Source organism: Pectinophora gossypiella, chromosome 12, assembly GCF_024362695.1.
Source record: "Pectinophora gossypiella chromosome 12, ilPecGoss1.1, whole genome shotgun sequence".
Classification (NCBI taxonomy): Eukaryota; Metazoa; Arthropoda; class Insecta; order Lepidoptera; family Gelechiidae; genus Pectinophora; species Pectinophora gossypiella.
The window spans coordinates 16412658-16439334 of NC_065415.1; the positions used below are offsets into that span (position 1 = coordinate 16412658).

The 26677-nt window shown below is 39.4% G+C and overlaps 1 protein-coding gene across 1 annotated transcript; it reads left to right on the forward strand.

The window, feature by feature from the left end:
* The first annotated feature begins 261 nt into the window (after positions 1-261).
* Positions 262-25502, forward strand: LOC126371245 (major facilitator superfamily domain-containing protein 8). Its single transcript, XM_050016523.1, has 7 exons — positions 262-565; positions 2980-3132; positions 16328-16571; positions 16764-17090; positions 17523-17769; positions 18751-19021; positions 24381-25502. Exons 1-7 carry the CDS (start codon positions 503-505, stop codon positions 24729-24731), a joined length of 1656 nt encoding a protein of 551 aa, XP_049872480.1. The 5' UTR covers positions 262-502; the 3' UTR covers positions 24732-25502.
* Positions 25503-26677: the final 1175 nt, after the last annotated feature.

The following is a 26677-nucleotide window of genomic DNA, read 5'->3' on the forward strand; positions in this document are numbered from 1 at the left end:
TTTTAATCGTTTTATAATTGAATGTGTACCTACCTATTAAATATAAATTAGTAATCCTTTGAGACAAAAGAAGCTATTTATCAAACACCAACAAAGTGGTAGGATAGCCGCGCTCCAACATAATTTTCACATTCGACTTGCTCGAATATGTGAACAAGAGTCCGTATTACGTTGGCTTAAAGTTTACGATAGAGCCGTGACGAGGAGAATGTAAATAGAGCGCTATCAGAGTGGAGAGGGCGATGCCAACATACCTACTCCATAACAACAACTAGTCAGTCAGCCACTCGCGCGGGGATCGCGTGTGCGCCCGCGCAGACACTCGCGGCTTTGTTTACCTACACAATAAGATTCAACCCTTTTATAAACTTACAAAAAAACACTGACAAAAAGTTTTTATGGAATGCGGGTTTATCACCAAATCTGCTTATAAGTGTTGCATATTTGAAGTGAAAGCGTTCGATTGTGAAGATGTTAGTGCAAGAATAGTGATAGTGACAATATGGAGTGGCTCAAGGGTTTAGTGGGGAGGAGGCGGGAGGACGCCGACGAGGAGGCGCGAGAGGTAAACCGCCTTACTATGATAATCCAGCATCACCCATAGATTATGAGCATAAATGTGTCTTATCAGCAAACAGTGCACATTTCAAACAATATAAATACTTATTTACCTACATCACGCTACTTGAATCTTTAGTTTCAGTTTAGTTGGTAACGACTTAATTATACAAAAACGTCAGGGCTATTAGTACAGTCAAGTTACCTACTTTGTCTTTTGTCTTTGTTGAATATAATAATAAAGTTGTTGTAACTTTATTGAACAAAGTACACAATTATGTACTTAGAAAATAACGACCAACAGCTGATGATAACGTCAAAGTAGCATAACTTTGTAATAGTTGCACTCTCACTATAAATAGTAAACATCAGTGTGTAGTGATTGTACTATAAATAGTGAATAGCTTCGTCACTTTCCCTTGAACTGTGACACGTGTTTAGCACAATTGAATATAGGTAACCAACTAATTGTCTGAAGAAATTGAGCAAGTGTTGCTTAACGTTTGGCGCCATTAATATTAATTCAAAGCACAGATCATAATAATATTCAAACTTACCAAAACTTTTTATTACTTATTAGAGTACCTACCTACCTATGTAGGTGCAGCTTCTTTTCCCCGGCTATACAGGTTGTGAGAAGCTGCAGTAGTTTTAGGCAGATGAGACGTTCCTTATGTAAAATTGACGATTCAAAGTGGAACTATGTTACCTACTGAATAAAGATATTTTTGAATTTGAATTTTGAATTGAAATGATCAAATAAATTGAGAGGTTTTGGTGTCTTAAAAAAAAGTTTTCGTATCTTTAAGCGATGTGTATTATTCCTTACCCTATGGCGATTTTTAATTAACTAGACATGTGTTAGTATGATAAGTATGATGATAGAAGCAGAGTTTTTTAGAAATATGTTCCATATTTTTTTTCTTTACTTGTAGGTAAAGTCCTAACTGTATTTTGTGTTTATTCAGGGAAACGTGCCAATATTAAGATAATTTCCTACCTGTTTGCGTTTGATCTTTGCACTAAGGATCTTAGACAGAGAACTCTCTTTTCGTTTATTAACAACAGTAGGTACTTAAAGGTTTAAGTAGTAGTTGAAATGTAATACAGATAGATTGGTGGTTGACCCATGGCTGCATTGTTACGAGCAAAGATCCAAGTCATGGCTGACTCCGTGACTCTACCTTGCTTTTAATCTGACGAAGACCGTCGTCTGAGGCGTGTAATCAGATTATAAGGGCGATGTTATTTGTTATGACCAGTCAGATGCGATTAAGCTAGTGACAACTTTACGATACTGCCAGTAAGTATTTCGATTATATTATCGCTAGCGTCACTTCATGTGTTTAATTTAAACTTTTTTAGTTTTTTTACACTCTTACATAATTAATTGGGAAAAGTAAGAACATTTTACCATTGATTAGAAAATTAGAATATAATAAAAAATAGAATAGAAATAGTGTATTATAAAAGAATGCCACACACAAAAACAAGAGAATTACATAATTTAAAATTTTCAAAAACAATTACAAAAAAGCAAGACCGATGTTCGTCCAAATGATCATAAGAATATCCTACTTCCTTATCCTTTACCTAAAACGGCGTAAATAGATAATTGTTTCATTGGAACACCTAGGTCCACGGTTCACATCTTAAATCGATTAAGCTGTCACCGGTGGTGTAGTGAAAAGGTTCAATTGAGTAGGTATTTGTTGTTGCCTCGACTACGATACAGTGAATCAAGCGGAACTATAAAATCTGTTCAGAGTTATATTAATTCCAACTCGATAAATAAAAATACATGCAAGCTGCCAGTGTATTTCAAATTTGAGAGTGATTAATAAGCAACTTAGATTAAGTACTATTCTTGACTAAATCAAAATCTCATACCTATACAATATTCCGATATACCTACCTACTTACCTAAATCTGCCACGGTCGAATAGACGCAGGAACCACGGATCAAAAGGGTGAAGATAATATAATAGAAACGCTATTTATAGAGACAGCTTGTGTTTTAGGTGGGTACGGTTTGTTCTGCAGCACAAGGCCTGTTGGTAATATTAAAATATATTATCAAATATTTTATTTGTTAATTACTAAAACCTATACAAGCAAAATCTTTGAAACCCATTTATCTATCTTGAAACCTTTATCTTTGAATCTGTAAAACAGTTCGTTGGTAAAACTAACAATATTTTATAAACTGTCATCATCATCCAATCGATCACTGGACTTACATTCCCCCTCAGAATTAGGTAGGTAGGGACTCTACTTTCTTTGGATACGGTATACGGATAGGTTCTTACACATTTCTTAACTGCCGAGTTTCTTATCGCGACTCTGGGACGCTACGGCCTCGAGAGCCCTCAGCAGCACACATTGAATGCAACAAGCTAATCAAGTGCACTTTCGTTGCAGCCTCCAGTGACGTCACCGGAGGGCCCGCTGCTGGAGACAGAGCGCGCGCGCCGTGAGCGCTGGCGCAGCGTCTACGTGATCTACTTCACCATGTTCCAGATGTCACTGGGCTTCAGCATCGTGCTCACCGGAGTCTGGCCCTACCTGGACAAGGTATTTGCTTACATTTTTCTTCTTTTCAGCTGCTTATCGTCCAGTAGGGCTAACATGCTCAACGTGACAAAATTTTGTCACCGTAATTTTATCGATTCCGACGATATAATTATGTGGTTTTGTCGATTGGTGCTAAAATATGAACTCAAATAAGTCATATAGTTCTGCCAAACAACAAACTTATCGATTTCCACAAAATTTATTGAATCGATCGATAATTTTATCACGTTGCGCCTGTTAGCCTTGCTGGAAATGTCGCGAAAGTCGACTGAGACATTCACGGGCGATAGTCTTAGGGATCCAATGCTTAGTGCAAGTGTTTGTGACTTATTATGTCTTTGTAGGTTTTACGGGCGTGAGTTTTAGCTGTCTGTTCTACTTTTTGATACCTAATTATTATGATGTTATCATATCACGTGAAGATTTCGAGCCAGGTATAATGGATTGTGATAATGTTAGTTCCATCTCATGACTCTTGTGTTGTTTTGTTGTGGCTTCCTAGGTAGACTGGTACGAATAAAAAGTAATATGGGTACCTAATTATGGTAAAACTAAGCTTTGCTTTTGTAATTCTAAATTTACATAATACCGAAGGATCATTAATCTATAAACTAGACCAATGTACCGCATACTTATGTTGAAGACAATCGAATGTATTCTAATTATAAATTCTATTTCTAGTCCTGGGATCAGAGCTGTCATGCTATGTGTATTATGATTATAAAATCAAGAATTTAAGTTTAGCCTGTAAATGGTGTTGACTCCTGAAGACACCATCTAATTTTATTTTAAGTTATACCTGTCATTTTCTTATCCGCCGAAAAGAAAAGGGACGGATAATCGACAGGCATAAAATTTATGTAACACACGTCAATTTTAGCCACGAATTTTAAAAGCCCTCCCAAATTTATATATTGGCCAATAACCCGACAGAATTAAGTTGACAGCACACGTCAAACGGGTTGCATACCAGCGAGATGCCTATTTTATTCGCCCGGGATACCTATTTTTATTAATTCATTTTAAAATTTATAGTTGTCAATCATCCGTCCCTTTCCTTTTCGACGGACAAGAAAATTACAGTTACAACTTTAAATTAGGAGGTGTCTGCAGGAATCGGGGCCATTGTCTTGTAAATTTGTGTGCAATAAAGTGTTTTTATTATTTATTATTATTAATTTAATCAGTAACATCTCTAGCTCGTATTTTTTGTTTCCGTTGCCTATAACTGCTATTAAATTGCCTATAAAACATTACTTTTTATAGATTAGGTTAACGATTGATATTTATTGTTCAGTCCATTATCGATTAGCTGACCAATGGTTCAGTCATTTCTACACGCGTTAGACAAAAATCACTGGGCCGTGTCGCTGCTGGTCTTATGGGAGACTTTTCAGACTTCGAACCTATGTATGGATGAGGTTACCAATCTGCGTATTTTTCATAAAAAGTCCAAATGTCAGATTTAATTCCTTAATCGTTTACGACGATTTTCCTACACGATAGCAGTGGCCTAACAGAAAGCTCGGTGAGGTGTAGGACTTAGTTCATCTTGCGATGGTTGTACCTCATGAACTACCACAATTGGGTGTGGTGTGGTGGTTAATGAATATTCTGTTTTTCTTTTTTTCCTGACTAGTATGGAACGTGAACAACTTTCTTATTATTATAGGTACTTTATTTCCATGTACAGTATGCGCCAGCTCGACTCAAGGTTGTTATGCTCAAGTCCGTTCTAGTCTTGAATCTACGTCATACACTCGACATGTACCAGTGAAACTGGTCGTTTTATGAATTACCAACTAGTCTGGGAAATTACTTGGATAACCTATAGGAAAACGATTTCCCTAACATGCAACCTGTTTAAGATGTCACTCAAAGAAGTATCATGATGAGATACACATTATTTGCATAACCGCAACATTTGCTACTGTAACACATAATACTTATGACCTACTTTCTTTTATATAAGTTAAACTTTTTTCCAGATTTTTTGTATCTTTACTGTGGAGTCCTCTAATAATGAATACTTTCTTTCTTTACTTAGTAAGATAATTTGTTACGAGCCCTGATGAACAAGCGCTGCGTCATCTTTGGAGGATACCTAATAGACTCCAGTAAAAAAATGACAGGTCATTTGAATTGAAACACATCGCGTGTGTCAAACCTACTTCCTTCAACTAACCTGTGTTTAGGTGCGTTCATTATGCGCAGCTTAGATGCCAACCTAGTCATATTACCTCATCATGTTTTTTATAGTCAATAGTGTGTCATTCATACCTACATAATGTTAGTTAGAAAAGAATCGATTGACCTAATATTGACTGATACATCACTATGCTAATGAACTTCGCAAAACTAGCTGACGTACTTTGACAGATCCAATTCTTACTGCGTTCGGTTTCCTCCTAACTTGGATATCAAGGTTGTACGTAGGTATTAATTATCGTGGAAATTAAAAGATGTCTACACACCTATACCTACTTATTTATAATGCTAGTACCTAATTAGATTTTAGTATAAATTTCTTTTAAGAGTCTGATAGAATTGAGCATTCACTTGTAACAGAACATCGAACATTCGCCATTTTTATATTTGTCGAACTGAACAACGAGCCGAGCCAAGCATAGAGCCAAATATTGCTATGAACGTTTTCATCAGCAAGAACGCTCGATAGAATGCTAAAATGTTCTCGTATTGTAACACTCGCACAAATGCTCATTACAAGTGAACGCTCAAATTTATGCGTTAATGGCTTTTATCCGCGATTTCGTTCACTGTATACGTGTGGTTATTTAATTTTATAGGACGGAAGAAGTCAATAATTATATCATTAGTATATTCTTGAGCTTCGTGTGGTTCTTTGGCCCTACAACACTCTCTGTTTCTTCTTCTTCTAATCCTTTTATCGCCTGTTGGCATGTAGGTCTCGAATAACAGATTTCCAGTCCTCGCGATCTTTTCCAGCCTCTGAAACTTAAAGGGATTTTAATTCTCGGTCAACCGAGCATCGCCAGGTCTCTTTGGGCCGCCCCCTTTTGCGTTTTCCACGCGCACACCGGGTTAGAGCTCTGCGGGATGGGTGTTCTACAGGTCTTCTAAGGGGGATTCTCTTAAAATGCATAAATGGTTTTGTCATAATTTTAATTATCATAATCCTTTTCGCATAACGTTTTTAAGCATAATAGTACTTTCACATAATAACATCTAAGAATACTGGTTTGTTAGGTATAACTTATTTTTGGACTAATATTTGTTGGTATAAATTTGATTCGCATATAAATAGGTATCCATAATTCTTTTTTAGAATAAGTAATAGTGTTTTGTCATAATTTTTACAAGGCATAACAGTAGGTTAGGGTGCGGCGAGGGTGGCCCTTGGGCCACCCCTACGCCGCCAGTATGTCTATCTTACACATGAAAAGTATACTGAATGATCACCAACAGCATGAAATAGAGTCAAAAAATTTTAAAAGTCACAATCATGAACCAAATGCAACCAAGGAAAAAGTAAGTTTCGGAAATGTTCAAAGTTGTACCAAAACTTTTCTTATTCGGAGTATAGTTTTTATGCTTATAATACTTATGCTTATATATGTCATTATTGTCATTAATTATTATGCTTATGGTAGTTATGAGTTTCAAAATTATGCTTAAAAAGTTATGACAAATTATATTATGCGTAACTAATAATAGGACAAGTAACATTATGCCATGGTAAATTATTACATAAAAAATTATGCGTAAAAATAGAGAACCCTTCTAAGGCACTAATCCACTGCAATTTCTGTGTGCGGATATTAGCCTCCATAGTATTTTGCCAAGTCAATCTCTACAAATCTGTTTAAAAAATAAATTGGTTGTTTCGTTTAAACGTGAAAGAAGGTACCAATTAATCAAACAAGATAATTATGGTAGGTATATATAGACTACAGAAATGCTGCACCGACAAGAGCGTGGCTCTTAAATTGATGATGATGATATATAGACTGATTATGTGGTTATATTACAGGCAGAATATATATATACTAACGTATCTATAATCTATATCTACATCTATAGGTATACTTACATTCAAAAGTGCATACACTTTTTATCTCTGTCGTTATTTGGGGTAGACGTTGTTGATGATGTTGTTGTATTGTAGTTATTTTAAGGGCTTGCTGTGATTTATTTACGACTCGGTTTAATGTCCGACACGAGCGGGATAATAACGTGAAAGTTTCAGATCGCTGAAACATGGTGTAAATTGTGTTTTATGACGAGTGTTTCGTACTCATATTTATGGGATTGCAAAATATTGCTATGACAGTATAAATTACTGTTGTTCCTAAGATGACAAAGACAAGTAAGTATCTCCATATTTCATGTCAAAGTATTCAGGCTGTTAAACCTAACCAAAACCAAGATCACCTAAAAGCCGACCAAAACCCACTACCCGGTAGTCTGGTTAAGGCTAAACTAAATAAAGATTTTATCTATCTATCTATCTGTTTATGATTTCGAGCACGACGTAAAAAGTCAACCAATGAGTCACGACCAAACATTACTAACGTAATGGACTACTGGACAAAGGCAGTTCACCATCCGTCTTATCCTGACGATGCGATTACTCTAGCCATAGAGGTGGTCCATCAGCTCGCGACAATAAAACTTCAGGAATCCGATACCGACCACGCTGACGCCGGTCGACCATAATCGTCATTCAGCGCTTTCGCTTTCAAATCTCCACAAGGGTTCAAATATAAGCCCCTCAGATGACGCCCTGAGCCGTGGTTCGCGCCCAGCTGGACGCCCTCAGACCTGTTGACTAAAATTATGTAGGTACTGGGAGAGACTCCTCAGCGCTCCTCATTCGTCCGCTCAAGTAGTTAATGCTTTATATAAATCAACAATAAGTCACCTTATGTAGCCTATATCATAAGTGGCTTCCTTAAATAACCGGACGCGCTGCCACTGCGCGTTCTTGCAGCTGTTTGGGTCAGTAGTCAACCCATTCGTCGCGGGTGTCCAAGCAGCGTGTGTACAAACGGTACCAGATGAAGGTGTCGCGACAATAGCTTTGTTACCAGGCGTGCACAACACCAGGGATCAGAGGTCACATGAGTCAGCCGCAGCTGCTTGCGCCCGCGTCACTCGATAACTACCTAGTTACTGTCGCTCACTGCCCATTGTGCGCGCACGTTTATCTAATCTCAATTGGCCACAACATTTCGAGAGTTTTTTGCGAAGTGAAACATTTAGATAGAACATAAACAGTCTATATAGGTACGCACCACAATGCTGGGAATACGCCGCTCCCTTGAATTAACTTGATTGGTATAACGGAGCTTACTCCACTGCTCTGCTCCGTTGGTGGTGATGTTTGGGCTCGTAGCCCGGGGCTGGCTGGCCGAGGGGAGTGGCGTTATGTGCGTGAAACATAAAAAGACATACGTTCCACTACGCTTGAAACTTTCTTAGAATATACCGGAGGGTGTAGGGGTAGAATATACTGCTCAGTCACCTTCAAAACACTAACCTAATTACGTTCATAGCGATAATACAATTGGTCAATCACAGTGTTTTGTAACGCGAACAATGCCATTTGGTCATACAATTACAGTTATCTATCACAGGTCATAGTACCACTATTGTGAAACGGTAATTTATTACAAATTATCGCACTTTGTATTATAAGTAATAGTGTACTACACTCGTTAAATAACATAATTAGTGATGTTGTACATATTTTTGTACCCAATTAAAATACTACCCATCACCATCATCAACCAGCCCGCATCATCCCACTGCTGGGTATAAGCCTCCTCCATTCTGCACCACCCTTTCCGGTCCTGCACTAACCTCATCCACAGCTTTCCCGCCGTTGCAACGATGTCATCTACTCACTGACCTCAGGGTTTAGAATAGCCACATCGAAGCAATTAATCTGAAAAAGCAATATTGTAATTTGACATTTGCGCATATAAAAGTAAGTGCGCAATGCAAACAAATGTCAAATAGCAATATTGGTTTTCTAGATGAATTGCTTCGATCTGTTCCCTCCTCGTGACCACTATTCTGTGCATACATATATTTTACCAGTGCATTTAACGTACTAGTCCATTTACTTTATTTTCACTTAGAAACAGAACCAGTCTCTGATTATAATCATTCACTTACAGGTATAAGTAGGCACTTATAGCTATAATATTTACAAACTTATCTCATCAATGCCAGTAATTATTCCACATGTCACACACACAATATATTTTATACATTATTAAGTAGGTAAATAATGCAAATTATAAATTACATTATGCGAATGCAACTTTTATTGTGATATTAAGATAACTAAACAAGTATTTGATAGGAGATACAATGGCCCACTTTTGATAGTACTTTATGATATACCTACCTGATAATTTAGAAAACCCTAAAATCAGGGTACAAAACAACACTGTGTTTGAGTTCGTTTGTATTATGGATCATAAATACGAACTGTAAGGTTACCTGAGTGAGATTGGTACTTAACAATTATATTTGGTCTATTGGTCCCTCTATTTCTCTTTTGTTTTTATAAACTTTCTATTTGCTGTGGGTGCAATCTACGCCGAAGTAGTTCCTACCATGCCCTACGATAAGTCGCGTTATTTATGTTGAAATAAGTAACGATTGGATTTTTTTCTGTGATTCAACCCATTATTCATTTAGTATCGATCGGCCATCATGTCCGCTTTGTTTGAGTCACACTAAATAGTAATCTAAACGTTGTTACACAATTAGACAATGTGCCAGCCACTTATCGTTACCAACTTTATCACAAATGATGTCTATAATATTTTTAAAGTATGTTGTAAGAACTACTTATGTCGCAAATGTCCCGTATTATAGCTACATGTTGTGGCTTTAGACTCTTAAATGATGTAAAAGTATGAAAGATACTTAATTAAATCAGGTAAATAAGTATGAGGATACAGTAAGTAGTGTGCGCCCCCTGACTCTGCTTCAGAGGTTAGTCTCAAACGATATCTCGATATCGCTAGTATCAATTGACGATAGACTCGTCTATTTTATTAATAATTAAACTTTATCTGTGTAAACAAGCTCAAAGACTAAACAGGGACAAATTAACATATCGGTTTCCAAGGGATTTTGTTATTATAGGCTCAAGGCGAAAAAGTTCAAGAGAAGCGACACTTGACTCTGTTGACTTATAAATATAAATGAGAATAAAAATATAATAGGTAGATGAACAGCAGACAAAAACATTATTTTTCTCAAATGACAATACGCTGGCGCCGTGACGTGGCTCCGTCGGCTGCTGTCAATGTTGGCGGATGACCAAGCTGGTACAGTCAGTTATGCAATAACATTACCTAGTATTGACGCGAGTGTACTATCGGGCATAAGCGCTGGTCCTATTGCTGGCGAGTAGCGAGGTGAGTTAGGATTGAGCACTAAGAGTAGAAAAGATACGAAATACACACGAAAAGAGGAAGATGAAAAGTATGGTGCGGTAAAGGGCAATACTGCGATAAATGAAACAAAAATACAGGTGAGTAAAAAAGGAACGCTGACTATCAGAGACTCGAAACCGAAAGGTTCTAAAATTGACAAACTTAACGAGGAACATCTTCAAATGAGAAGAATTATCCTTGAATTATGACTCTGATAGAGCAACGAGCGAATAGACAATTCCACATTGATTATATTACTAAAGTAACACGTTCCATGTAAATTAAAGCTTCTTCAGATAATCGGGTGATTCAGGCTACAATGTCTGAGCCAAACTGACGAAAGTCTCACAAATTTTCAGTTAATCGCTGACCGCTTTCCCGCCGGCAATGGGCCGTCTGCCCGCGCGGTAATTCCAGGCCTGGTGCCAGCTACGATCCATTCATAACTGGGTGCTTTGCATCAGCCATACATCATAAATCGCGAGTTCACTACGGGTTACACGTGGGGACGTCTCACAATGTTGAAAGAAAGAAAGAAAGAAAGAAAGAAACGTTTATTATAATGTTGCTACTTTGTTGTTTGCGTGATTTTGTTGGGGACAATCAGTGTCTCTATGAGAGGGATATTTGGTTCCGTGCTTGAAAATATAATCTTTACGTTAATTGTATAATTTAGATTTAGTGATCCATGTTATATTCTTGATCGTCATGCTTTGAGCAACGGCCCTAATGATAACGTCTACTTCTTCCACTATGACTGCACTTGTAAAACTCGTTTATCCTCGACTACCTTCACCAGACCCCGACACACAGCAACACATATCGTTACCGGTAGATCGTTTTACACAGTCAGTACATATTGACGTTATCGTCCACGCGCATCTGTAAGACTAAAGTATGACCGAGGAGGGTGAGGTAAACCTAACTCAGCCGATGGTGGGGAGCGGAGAGTTGCCGTTCTTAACTTAGTATTCACGGTAAAGTCAAACACAATTGAGGTAAGTACCTACATATACATATATTTTTTGTAGAAATTGTCACATGCTTGTATTTTGATCGACTCTCACGAATAACAACATTCGTTACGAAACAGCAGTCGCCTTAGAACGGATGCAGCGAAAGCTGGTATGCGAGGAATGGCGAATGGGGAAACTTTCTTTAAAAACTCGAAGTTTGGTAATACCTAAAGGTATTTTCGTTTCGTACAAATTGGATCTCAGTTGGTCGCCGGCATTTTTCCCAATGTCCCGAAATATTCTGATGACGTCACAGGGCACGCTATAGGTCGCCGGAACCACGGAATGCAAAAATAAAACATCTCAGTACATTATGAATGTTCTCACGATTGATTTAAAACACATAATATTAATACTTAATAGGTTTTGAAGGTTTAGTTTTAGCTACTGCTTGTTTAGCTTCACCATTTGTCTTGTTCTTGACGAGAACTGTCGTGTATTGGTTCCGTCACAATAATGTTTTGTTTGATTATAAATGTTATTGATAATTTTGTAAATCTTAACATAGGAAATCGTACTCTGGCCCCTGCGATCAAGCTGAGCTTAGTGCAAGGACCGCCGCATAACTAAAGTAATTGGTCATATTATACTTGTCTGTATTTTTATTAATGTAAAATTGTAATACTATGTTCAATAAAGATTATTATTAATTAAGACACGATTTTCTGTTTTCTGACTTTTCCGTTTTTAAAACCAGTAGGTTTAGTGGAGTCGCTTATCGCAATGATAAAGTATCCAGCCATATTTCTCTGCGTCACTGTTTTATGATAAAATACCTATGCACTGGATAGTGAATCGTTTCTAGTTCTACGTTTGTCTTTGTATTTATTAAAAGCCATTGTAATGACTCGACGCTATAGCTCTGTCAACATATTAACCTGCTTAGAATGATAAGCAGGACTGAAACTTTAAGGCAGTCATAAATTTAATAAAAGTAACGATATGAAGATAAAATTATTATCGAATTGATCGTTTTGTATTCCACATGTGTCTTTCTGTTATCTATGCACTTGTAGAGGTTGACGATCGTTATCGGTTGAGAAATAGTGGCATAGTACGTACTGATAATAGTTACATGCATCGTTAAACGTTTGAATTGAAGTAGATGATACCTATTAAGTTATAAAAACTTATGTACCTACAGTCCTATACTACACGAATGTCGATGGCATTAGTGATATTGACGATACATACATGATAGCGCGACAGCGAAATATTGAAAATCTAAATATTATGTTAACTGTAAACAACACGTGCGGCTAGCAAACAAACAACACCTGCACTTGTTTACGACACACGTGCAAGGTACGGTAGTGGGGACAACCCTTATAAGACGGCGAGCCGCACGAGTTGTACCATTCTTGTGTCGAACTCCGTACAGAGAACATCCAATAAAAGTAATCCGTGACAGTGAGCCATTGTTTAACTGGCGCTATGCGTCCTCCACAAAGGTCACTGTTACCTTGGGATCAGAGTATAATATTCGTACTCTAACATCAGAAGTAGAGGATCGTCCTGCTGCCCACCCATTATATTGAAAAAGACGGCCACAAAGGATGAAACTAAGTTTCAAATACTCGTATTATCCTAATAAGATAATAATCGTGGATGGAGTCAGGTGTTTAATTAATTAAAACTAAGGCTAAACTTGGAATTGGACCTGAATATAAAAATTGGACCTGGACTTGAGCCGTGGCATATTCATCACAATGTCTATGTACTGTCAGGATCGAGGATAATGTTGCCTACCTGCATTTGAATACTGTTGTTACGGTGAGTCGTTTTCATACTGGAACTTTATTGTTATTGACTTCATTGCTGGGTGTATTTTAATTTTTAATAATGAGGAAATTGATTTCAAATTAACTTGGAAAGTACTATTTCTCTTTATTTTAAAACAAAATTGACGAGATATATTCCCGCAATACGTGTCAATCATAATTCAAACCGCGTTTTCAAATCGGTATTCATCATTGTCAAATCTTGGTATTTTGGTCTAAAAATGTTTTGAATTGGTGCAGACACGCTAACGCTGCGTGGTTTAAGCTGTATTTTCTCACTCCAAGCAATAAAGAAATGAACTTTCGTTAAATTACAACGTGATTTGTAATCTACCGTCATTAATCAAATCTTTATAAACCGATTGGAAGAGTCATGTGAATGTGATAATACACCTAGTTATTTTGTTTCATGTGACCACTGCTACATGATGACGAGTGAATGACAAACGGCGAAGGCGTTACAGCATGGCACAGTCTGAGAGTGGCAGCCGTGCCGCGTGTGTGCCGTGTGGTGGTGACTTCGTGGCAGCGTATTGTATACTAAGCTGGCGCTTGATTGCCGATAGCCGCCATTTCTTTTAATAGATTATCAGAATGACCGAACAATCTTCAGAAAGCAAGAAACGTTTCGATTCCAAATGTGCTAAAGTAAAATTATTTCATCCAGGAAACTTTGTGCTTTGTAAACATACCCAATAATCTAATAACAAGCTAGGTCCTAAATATTTAGGGCCATATCAAATTGTAAAAATTATTGGCAATGATCGATACGAAATACAAAGTCTTCGTCCTGGCCAAAAAAATACTACAATAGCTCATGAACATCTCAGATTAATACCAAACCCGAATTTAGAATGATCCGTGATAGCAGTTTACAAGAAATAAAAAAAAATGGTTGTAAAGGTCACTTGTCAAAACAAGCCACAAAATAGCCTCTGAGTTCATCGAATATTTCTGAGACTGGAACTGCTGCTAATCCAAGCAACTAAAGCCTCTGAGTTTGGCAAACGTCCCTTTCACCGTGATGTTGTTGAAACAAGCTATATTTTTGGCCGCTGAGTTTGTCAACTGAACTTTCAACCAGAACAAGCTTATAAAATTTAAGCCTCTGAGTCTGGCGAAAAGTAAAAACTATTTGATTGATTAACATCTTCACCCATTTTAATCCGATCTTTGAACAAATAACGGGCGTAACAATGCAATTTGAAGAATGAAACGATTATTATTGAATTTGCCAATTGTAAGCTCGTGTCGATGCACCGATATAGACTTACAACAACTGACTTAACAGCACAAATACTTAATTACAAATTGAATATGCTACTACAGTGAACTAAAAGATACCCTTGTTTCAGAATAAACGCAAGCTCAGAGCACGAGCTGCGTATCAGTATGGCCGTGATAGCGCGACAGCGAAATATTGAAAATCTAAATATTATGTTAACTGTAAACAACACGTGCGGCTAGCAAACAAACAACACCTGCACTTGTTTACGACACACGTGCAAGGTACGGTAGTGGGGACAACCCTTATAAGACGGCGAGCCGCACGAGTTGTACCATTCTTGTGTCGAACTCCGTACAGAGAACATCCAATAAAAGTAATCCGTGACAGTGAGCCATTGTTTAACTGGCGCTATGCGTCCTCCACAAAGGTCACTGTTACCTTGGGATCAGAGTATAATATTCGTACTCTAACATACATACATACATAAACAACCTATATACGTCCCACTGCTGGGCACAGGCCTCCCCTCAATCAACCGGAGGGGGTATGGAGCATACTTCACCACGCTGCTCCACTGCGGGTTGGTGGAGGTGTTTTTACGGCTAAAAGCCGGGACGGTGATGATAACGTGCCCTCCGAAGCACGGAATCATCTTAGTTTTTCGGACAATCAGGTGATTCAAGCCTGAAAAGTCCTTACTAAACAAACGACAGGCTCACAAAGTGATTTCGACAATGTCCCCATCGGGAATCGAACCCGGATCTCCAGATCGTGCGCCGAACGCTCTAACCACTAGACCACGGAGGCTGTCAATATTGATGATATTTCGAAGTTTTTTAGGCGTAAAGGCTCTCATCAGATAGCTCGAAAGTGACCTTGGGTTATTCCAGAACTATATTCACCAGAGTCGCTGGACGTTGAGCTGATGACAAATTCTCTGAACATCAAGATGGCGAAATACCTTGGGCACTTTTTCGGCATTATACTAGCACTATAGAGCTTCTGATCGGTTGTTATTAACCTGCGAATGGCGTCAGTCATCAGACTTTCAACCCTCACGATATGGAACATATGTAGCATAGCATCACGCCGCTATCCCCGAAGGAATAGGCAGAGGTGTACAGTATAATGTACAGTCACTCCTCGCCGGCTATGTTTAAGTCCCATGTAATAGGAGCGAGCCTATATTGCTATTAATCGGGCTCACATTCTGGAAACCACGTGATATCAATAATCTATTCACATTCAAATTAAAAATATTTATTTCGGAAAGTAGTCCATATTTAGTTAGTAACAAAAAGTTTAACCTAGTATTATAGTAACAGATTCGAAAGACGAACAACATAAAAATAAAACACATGAGACCGGCCCGAATCACCGAAGCCGCGGGCAGCTATGTAACAGCGTGCAATCGCACCCAGCGGTTCAGCAGCGGCGAGTCGTACCGGTCCACCAATGCGCTCATGATGGTGTTGGGGTTGGCACGCGCACGGCGCAACAGAGACGCACAGCGCTTACGCATGATCGCGTGGAAGTCGTCTACACGCGCCTCGCAGAACATACCGGAGGCGCTACAGCGTCGCGACAGCCCCAGCAGCGCCCTGAACGCATTGTTGTATTGCACTCTCAGGTCACTGTATATATGATGCAAACTCGTAAAGTCGAATTTAGTCGCTAAGAAAGAGAAGAAGTAGAAGTTAAATTGCCATCAACTATTTTCTCCTTTTCCAGCTAGAACCCGGCTCCAAGAAGGAGATCCTAGGCTTAGCAGTGGGCGCGAACCCGCTGGGCCAGCTTCTATTCTCCCCTCTATTCGGACTGTGGGCCAACCGCGCGGCGAGTGCGCGCGCGCCGCTTCTGGCGTCGCTGGCGCTGTTCGTGTTAGCTAGTGGACTGTATTCACAGCTGCATCTGACGAGGCCGTATGCTAAGTACTGGATGGTCTTTGCCAGGTTCCTCGTTGGAGTCAGCTCCGGTGAGTTATCACTTATTATTTCCTAATAGAGCTCATGCTGATGCAACCCGAATGACCACTACGACCTTAGTATATCGACTCCGAGCTTACCAGCTGATGATAAGTCTTAAGATGGAATGCGCTTACTAAAACATACAAGACGAATCTAATCTTCTTAAATGTTTAAACCAAAGAAACCCGTTACATTTCCAGCAAACATAGCAGTGGCGCGATCCTACCTCTCAGCTGCCACCCTGGTCAGCGAGCGTACTCGGGCGGTGGCTGGAGTCTCCCTCGCCCAAGTGCTGGGTTTCGTGGTGGGCCCCGCCCTCCAGGCCGCGGCGGCCCCCCTCGGCCCCGGCGCCCCCTACCCCCCACCTGGAGACTTCTCCTCACCCTTCCGCCTAGACATGTACACCGCGGCAGGGTGGATCAATGCACTATTAGGCTTCGTCAACTTCATACTGTTCCTGCCGTGGTGCTTTAAGGAGAGGAAGATCGCGGCTAGGGAGGCTATGGTGGCGCAAGGGAAGGATTCAGGTGAGAGTTTGTTTTTAAAAGGATGTCTAAAGTGCTCAATGCGTAATTAGTAAATATTATAACCATCGTGGTCAGGATCTTCATTCTACTAATTTTTACATAAGCAGATTTTACATAGATTCCCTATAATCAATTCAAATGAATGTAAATATGTATACTTAGGTATATAAATATATTCTTCTTCAATTAAAAAAAATGTGGAGCGATATCGAACGCACAAAGTCTTACTTATTTTGCATATGTTCCATTTTACCGGCTCCAACTAGAAACTAGAGCTCTCTCTACGCTGTGTCATTTTACTGAGGTGGATCCAACGGCAGACATTGATATCTATATTTTTATAACAGGTTCTGTCTATATTTAGTTGGCTTTTGAAGGTATGTTCTCCTTTATATCTTTCTTTCATTAAAATAAATTTTGGATCACTTCCAGAAAAAGAAGCCCTGAAATGCATGAAGCCGGACTACGTAAGCAGCTGGACTTTAATCCTGGCATTCTTCGTGCTGGTGTTCAACTTCGTGCTGCTGGAGACGCTGGCGACCTCGCTGACAATGGACCAGTTCGCGTGGTCCAAGAAGCAAGCTCTGGAGTACATGGGCGCCCTCATGAGCGCCGGCGCCGTTGTGGCTTGCGCTACCTTCGCCTTGATTGGGCCACTTACGAAGATTTTTGAAGAGAGGTACCTATCTTGGATTTAGTTTCCTCTCAGACGACGCTTAGACCCAACGTTTACATCCACCTGGGCACCCTCAAGTCTGTTGTCCTAAATTTTGTACTGGTGAGAGCTCTCAGCGGTCCCCATATTTTTGTCGGCTTTTCAAATATTTCATGATGACTATCTTCGACGACGCGATGTGATTAACCAAGACTTAGCTTAAACAACGCCGTAATCGTAATAAAAACAGTAATAGTTCGTTTTTTCAAAAATATATGCCTTAAAACAAGACATCTGTGTGGTGAAAAAGTCGTCAAACAGAAACTTTTGAAATACTTACTCGCAAACTATAACTACTTACAGATGGGTCAGGTTTTGTGGTGAGAAGATTTAAATAAGGCATCAGTAACTCGCGTGATGCACGCGATCCAGATAATTATAATCATGTACTTAATCGTAAACAAGCAACTAGCAAGTATATCGTTTGTTTACGGCGATGTAGATTGTTGTTATAAAGCCACTGATATTGTTATCGTGTCCGTTCATTGTTGTAAACGTTTTGAGATCGTGGGAGAGGTCGGCGATAACTCAATGAGGTCAATATCCTTATTTTTATAACAATTTAAAACAATGGCTGAATCTGTTTCAATACTTAAATTTTATTCATAATCTCTTTGGATTAGTGAAGAAGTTTGCATCTAAGGAGTCTAAATACAGCTCGATGTTCTTCTCATTCACGTCGATGACCTCACCAACCCTGTCGTTAGAGTTACCTGTATTGTTGAGTCAACAAAGACTACTTACTTACTTAAGTAAATATAGGGCTCGATTTTTCTTTAGAGCAGGGTAAATAGGCACTTTTTTGAGTTTTCGTGCTCCACCTTAGACCAGGCGGGATTGTGGTCAAACGCTCTCAAATATTTAAAAAAAGTAGCAACATAGGTTTATGCAGATGGTGTTACGCGGAACAGCTGTAGCTAAAACTAAATCCGTTTATATTCCCAGAGCACTACTCCTATGGGGCGGGTTCCTCCTGACCGGCATGGCGTCAGTGTTCTGCATCCCGTGGGGCCCCGGGCCGCCGCCGCTGGCCCCGGTCAACGCGACGGAGGCCGGCGGCGGGTGCCCGCAGTCCACGCAGCCCTGGTGCGAGGACTCCCGGGGCATCAACATCCCGCAGTTCCTGCTGGGGTACGCGTGCGTCTCCGTGGGGTATCCCCTCGGGGTGACGCTCATACAGACTATCTTCTCCAAAGTGCTTGGGCCAAGGCCACAGGTGAGCATACATTCATTTTATCGTTACATAGACTAAGATGGCCGAGAGTACATGACAACACTGCTGTAGTGGATCCAGGAATGTATTTGTTGGTTTTTGTAATTTTATACCTCATCAACAGCCTATATACGTCCCACTGCTGGGCACAGGCCTCCCCTCAATCAACCGGAGGGGGTATGGAGCATACTCCACCACGCTGCTCCAATGCGGGTTGGTGGAGGTGTTTTTACGGCTAATAGCCGGGACCAACGGCTTAACGTGCCCTCCGAAGCACGGAATCATCTTACTTTTTCGGACAATCAGGTGATTCAAGCCTGAAAAGTCCTTACCAAACAAAGGACAGTCTCACAAAGTGATTTCGACAATGTCCCCATCGGGAATCGAACCCGGACCTCCAGATCGTGAGCCTAACGCTCTAACCACTAGACCACGGAGGCTGTCAGACCACGGAGGCTGTCAATTTTATACCTATGCGGTGGAAAATGTCACTTGATAATAAACTCAGAATAATGAGCTGAATCACCCCCCTCAGTATTCGTTACGATGCCACTTACACCCCGTGTAAAACTTACAGGTTTCAGTGCCATACTTTTTTGCTACCAAAATTCCAATGGATAACTACTCAGAGTTTGTCTGAAGTATCCCTCAAAATTTTCGTTACGATGTCAATAACACCCTGTATAATTTCAAAGCATACACAATAGAGTAAACAATGTGTGTGAGTGACCGTCGCGTCTTGCGGTTTTTATAAGAAACTTGATTATAATTATAGTATTGTCTGAGTATACAAAGCCGGCTGGACTTGTTACTGTAATTGCGATGTACTTATATACACTTCTCATCAAAAAAATCGAAACACTTCCGTTTTCATTGTTTCTGTCCGAATTTAACACAAAAAAGAATTCATACGATGAAAAAAAATACATAAATGTATAGCTGGCAGTTTGGCCATTACAGTAATAAGCGAAAATTCTAAATTCAAAATTAGAATTTCATTTGTTTATCTTATAAACGAAATGAATCACTGTTTTGAGACAAATGTGTGTTTAGGGTTGGAGTACATTTAGCGTTTAAAAACTAAAAATTGGCGCCTATCCTTAAACTTTTTGTTTTTTATTTCAATACTGTGACTTTGGGACGTCTGAAAAAAGGTTTTTTTTCTAAAACGTATGGATACTTCGCCCACAGAAGCCGCCCAAGTTGTGGCATTGCTGGATTCTGGCCTTAGTCAGCGTGTTGTGGCTGCAAGACTGCATCTAAGCCTGTCGTCTGTTCATAGAGTCTATAAACGTTATCGGGAGACTGGTTTGTTCACGCGCCGTTCAGGATCTGGCAGGAATCGGGTCACTTCTGAGCGAGATGATCGATTTATTGTAACAACTTCTTTAAGAAATCGACGCCTTAACGCTTTTCAACTGCAGCAGCGGCTTCGTGTTGTACGAAGGGTGGCTGTAAGTGACTCTACAATTAGAAGAAGGTTGAAGGATCGTGGACTGGTACCGCATAAGCCAGCAAATGGGCCGAAATTAACTGCAGACCATCGAAGAGCGCGCCTTAACTTTGCACGTGAGCACCTAAATTGGTCATACCTACAGTGGAGCAAAGTTCTCTTTTCTGATGAGTGTAAAATTATGCTGTATGGTAACGACGGAAGGAACAAGGTCTACAGAAGAGACGGAGAACGCTATGCACAATGCTGCATTGAAGAAAAGGTCAGCTATGGTGGCGGTTCGTGGACGGTTTGGGGAGGAATCAGCGCCGACGGTAAGACAGAGCTTGCTTTCGTGTCTGGGCCACGTCTGCCTGCACTAAACTGTCATCGGTACGTCGAAGAGTGTCTCGAGCCTCATGTGATGCCCTATGCACATTTTATTGGCAACGGCTTCATATTCATGCACGACAATGCTAGGGCTCACACCGCGGGCGTCGTACGAGATTATCTTAACGAAGTCGATATCTCTATTATGGAATGGCCAGCAAGAAGCCCGGACATGAATCCCATTGAACGTCTGTGGGATGAATTAAAGAGACGAATTCGAGCAAGAGATCCTGCCCCAGAAACACTTAGCCAGCTGCAAGATGCAATCCAAGAGGAATGGGACAATATACCACAGCATGTGATCGTGACTCTCATCCGATCGATGAAGAACCGTATGGAAGCAGTAATTAGAGCTCGGGGAGGGAATACAAGTTATTAAATAAACGTTTTTTAGCTTTTTTTTTCATTTACGTGTGTTGTTTTATCCATTTCCTTTATACTCCATACGGAATAAAAATGACTCATTTAACAAAATACGAAACCTATGAAAAATTCATTTAAATTTAGAACATTAACATTAAGATTTGATAAGCTCATTATTATTACTCACTATTAAACGACATTTAACATTTATTCCTAAATGTACACATTTTTCTGATAATCCTGACAAAACGTAAACTTGCAAGGTGTTTCGATTTTTTTGATGAGAAGTGTAGATTGTACCTGATATGATGTCCGACGAAGTCACATGCAAATGTAAATATCCAATAGTACCTATCTATGGTAGCACTTCCTTTGTCATCGTGGCCGATAACTTTAGCACTAAAGGGTACCTATATGACTGGATCAAAAATAAATAATGAAATATAGAAATAGAAGCCAGTCTAGGCTTAGTTAGACTCGACGTCATCATTTTTCGTATTGACTTATTTACAAATTTCTATGAGAGACTTATTCCAGGCTATGTTCCCCAAACATATTTTCTTATTACATAATTATTCAAAAATATCACCCCTAATCGAATCGTCGATCGATCGTTTGAATCACCTAATTGTCCGAAAAATTAAGATGATTCCGTGCTTCGGAGGGCACGTTAAGCCGTTGGTCCCGGCTATTAGCCGTAAAAACACCTCCACCAACCCGCATTGGAGCAGCGTGATGGAGTATGCTCTATACCCCCTCCGGTTGATTGAGGGAAGGCCTGTGACCAGCAGTGGGACGTATATAGGCAGTTTATGTATTCAAAAATGTAAGTAATGGCAGAAGCATAATGTGTACATGGTGTTAGTGACATCGTAACGAATACTGAGGGGGATGATTCAGACCATGATTTTGAGTTAATGTCAAGTGGAATTTTCCATCGCAAAATTCATGATATTTTTATGATTTTTTTACATTTCTTTCAACACATTTTTTTCATTTTTTTACAGCGCCATTTATATTTTAATTTACTAAGTTGTCACCTTTGCATAGTTTAATTTTTAAATGAATTCCATCACGTAACAAACTGCCTTGTGCAGTCAGCAACAAGCTCTACGCAGAGGTGTTTAATTAATATTCTTCTATATTGCAGATTGTTCTTCAAACCATAAGTTTCTCAAAAGTAAATTCGAGATATCTAAACCGGTGGAACGGAATCTCTAAACCGGTTTCTTGTTTGTTTCTCATTACTCATGCGGTGTACACACAACATTCACTTTAAGACCTTTTACAGACAATGCACTTAGCTCCATACTACGTAGTTTATGTACTTACTTACTGAGCCAACTAGATTTATGAGCAATGGCATGTACCTACACAGTAGTCTGCTTGACAACATAGTAGAATAAGATACTGGCGTGTGATGGTATCAATCGTGAAACGTCGTACTCATGGTTAATTCGTCATATTCATGTAGGAAAGTGAGAATGGTATGTAAGGATAATCAATGGGAATTTGATTGTTCATGGTATGAAAGGAGGATGGTTAAGGAATGGGGCGTAAGGCAGTTTTAAAAAGTAAGAAAAGGGAGTCTTTGCTGCGATGTCGGTCGGGTGAGAGGATTTTTGTTTGAATATAAGGTGTAAAGATATTTAAAATATCCTGAGTTATTTCATTATCCCACATTCATTATAATTTGACATAAAACAAATAGCACTACCCCGGTATCCCCGAAGGGGTAGGCAGAGCTACCTATATAGCATCTATACATATAGGTACACCCACTCCTCACCAGCTATGATGAAGTCCCATGTAATAGAGGGCGAGTCCATGGCCATTAACTGAATTCAAACTCTTAAAGTTGCATTCAGACGATTAGAACCCAAGCCGGGATTGGAACCCCACACCACGTGTAAGTCAGGCGGATTTTATTTCTTTAGAACAAACTTCTATCCCAGTTTTGCATCCCATAACCCTAGGGTCATTTACCTCAAATGTCCTTCAGCCAACAATGCATCATCCTCATTGTACAGCTGTTTATAAAACAACTAACAAAGAGTCCTTTGAACTTTGTACGTAATATTGTGTACTTTATATTAACAATACGTCGTGAAGCCACATAATGTGTTTATAAGTAACACCGAGGTTTCATAAGATTTATTACAGTGGTATTTGTCTTGGTTTACCTATTCTATATAATAATATTCTATTACGTATCGTACAATAACAAATAAACTTAAACGCCTATTTTCCATCGGGGTAAGCAGAGATTATTTCTAGCTGGTTCAGAGTAGGCCATAGTAAATATTTTTTTAAGGAAATCTCCAATTTCATGTTATTATTATTGCGTATGGCAATCGCCATACATCAACCGCCAAATCGCCATCTTTGGTATGGTATGGTTGCGTTTAGTGTGCGGTAGAGCTTGCCGCTCTAGGATTGGCTTGCACAGCCATGAAAGAAAGTGCATTTCTTCGAGGCAATGACGTCATAAATCGTCTGGAACAGACGTATAAGGCCAACGATGATGATAAAGAAGGCAAACAAAAATAAAATATCCTGGGTGGATCATAAATCCAGCTTAAGCTCCCTTAACCAAGTCTGTCTGTACCACCAAGTAATAATTTCATGTTCTGATCGATGTACACACGCGGTGTAAGCACATAACTCTTTATTTTTCACTTTCCTTCCACCGACTGTAATTGGAATAACATTGTATTTAAGTCTATAAATTATGTAATACAAACTGGATTTAAAAAAAAAGAAAAGAAAGGAAAACATGAAACAGTAGGTCTAGGGCCCTGTGCTGGGAGGTTTTCTGACCACTTCTTTCCCTCAGCGTTACAGATTCCGATGTGGTAGTAGTTTTACAGCTAGTTACATAATATGTAATTTAATTTTAGACGTTCAAAAAGCGCTAACTTTGTAAGCCAATTTTGAAAAATAAATATTTTTGAATTTTTAATTTTTATGTTCCGCGAGGGTCGCGAGGTGGGGAGCAGGATTCTCTATGAAATGGACCCGCGGTGCCCCAATGAATACACAATCGTACATTACAAAATCCTAAACCAGGACGAGCAGTGTCAATTAGCCTTTGTATGTAGGTGACCTAGCAGTTGAAGTTTGAGGTTGTTAAATCTACGTATAATGATGACTTAATAAAGTTTCTTCTTACTCCAGGGTCTGTGGATGGGCATCCTCACCGGCGCGGGGTGCCTATCGCGCGCGCTGGGCCCAGTCTTCGTATCCACGGTGTACGCGCGGCGAGGCCCCGACGCCACCTTCGGGTCCACCGCGGGCCTCACACTCGCGGCCCTGCTGGGCCTGCGCCTCGTCTACAACCGGCTCCGCCCCCCGGACCTTACAATATCGCCCCCGCCGCAGGAGATGGTCCCGCTAAACACTGAGAAGAACAGTAACTCGAACCACACTGCGCTTCCAGGTGTAATGGTAGACTCTAATGATGATAAGAAACAAGACGTAAATGAGACTAAAGAAGGTGAATTACATAGGAAAGAGCTTGAGACGTGACGAAGGTTTTGCCCTTTGTTATGGGCCACATTCACAGGGCTGCGTGCCGGACACCCACAGTGCCGCGACCCAGGCTGGTTCAGGCTGGGTCGTTTATTTAACCTCATTGGACTCGGGTTTCCGGACACAGTAGTTAAGTTAGTTTGGATTTCTAAAAGACATTAGACCTTTAAAACGACGGGAGGTTTTCTGAAAGTTGGTCAACAATACTTGATTTTTTAAACTCTACACCGGCGCCACACTTCGTAAATTGTGATATTTTGAGGTTAAGAATATTCCCAGCAAAAAGGTGATTTGAACTAAATAAGTACCAGGCCGTGCCGCGTCCGGCATACAGGATTGTGAATGTGGCCCATCACCCGATTGCTCGCTAAGGAGGGTTATGTTTATTGCTATGGTAATCAGTCCAGGTTTAAATGTACTGTGTTCTTTAGTAATCTTTTAATAGGGAAGACACTGCGCCAAACTAAGGTGTTCACTGAGGGTGTTCATAAATAAGCACTTATGAAATGTAAGAGCCATTTGTTAAGATTATAAATGTACTTTCGGTAAATAATAAAACTACCAAACAAAAATGTAAGCATCGACAGCAACCATCGAACACAAGCTGTAAGTACCTACCTCAAACAAGCGACTCTTGCCAGAAATGCTCAATAATTTTCTTGTTTGCTCGATTATTACTCCTATTAGGACTTTTTGGCTGTACCTACCTATATTTTTAATAATAATTATTATTATACGTTGATTTACGTAGATTATATAAAGCAATAATTTAGTAGCTGCAAGTTGTCTTTGATTACTTGTGGCTCTGCCCACCCCATTAGGGATTACGGGCGTGAGTTTATGTATGTATGTATGTAATAATTTAGTAGGTAATAAATGTTTTAGAGTGAATTCGATAACATGTGATATGATAACAATCGTGATGTGGCATTCGGAATCATAAGACTGATAGGATACAATGCCATATTTTGTTTGATACATTTTCTTATTTGTAAATACCTAAGTATCATAGTTATGTAAGAGAGATTTTGATACACGGTTTGTAGTTTTATGTACTTTATTATACAGGTTTTATGGACAGGATCAGGTTTCTACAATTTATTAAATTTTATGACTTAAGTATTTTTTGCAATTTCTTTAGTATGTAGTGTTTTTTGTAATGTATAAAGTTTTGTAATGAATTAAGCAGGTGACTCGGATTTTATTGTACGTAGTTCCAAGTATCATCAATGTAAATAAAATAAATTTTATGAAATGTAATAATTTTATTATTTACAAAAAATACAATTTAAATAAGTACATAATTATCACAGCTTACTTATTTAGTGGTGCTGATTCCTGTAGACACCATCTAATTTTATTCTAAGTTATATACCTGTCATTTTCTTTTACGCCGAATATGAAAGGGATGTGTAATTTATGGAACACACGTTAATTCTTGGATTTTTTTAAAAGGCTCCCAAAATGTTATATTGGTCAATAACCCGACAGGACACGTTGCATATCAGCGAGACGCCTATTTAATTCGTCCGGGTTATTCATTCATTCACTATTATTATTAATTTAAATTATTATTTTTTAAATTAATAGTTGTCAATCATCCATCCCTTTCCTTTTCGGCGGATAAGAAAATCATGGGTATATAGGTAACTTAAAATAAAATTAGGTGTCTGCGGGAATCGAGGCCAATGTCAGTCTGAACTGATCGTAAATACAAACCCGCTTTACATACACATTACATAATATTATCATTTTTTGTTAGATACACAGATGCCAGGTGCTGGCGCACTTGCATGCCAGCTCCTTGCACGCACAACAAATAAATTTGCTGCTAGAAAAAATAGGATTTCAACATACATACATAAACTCACGCCTATTTCCCACCGGGGTAAGCAGAGACTATAGAATTCCATTTGCTTCGATCCTGACACACTTCTCTTGCT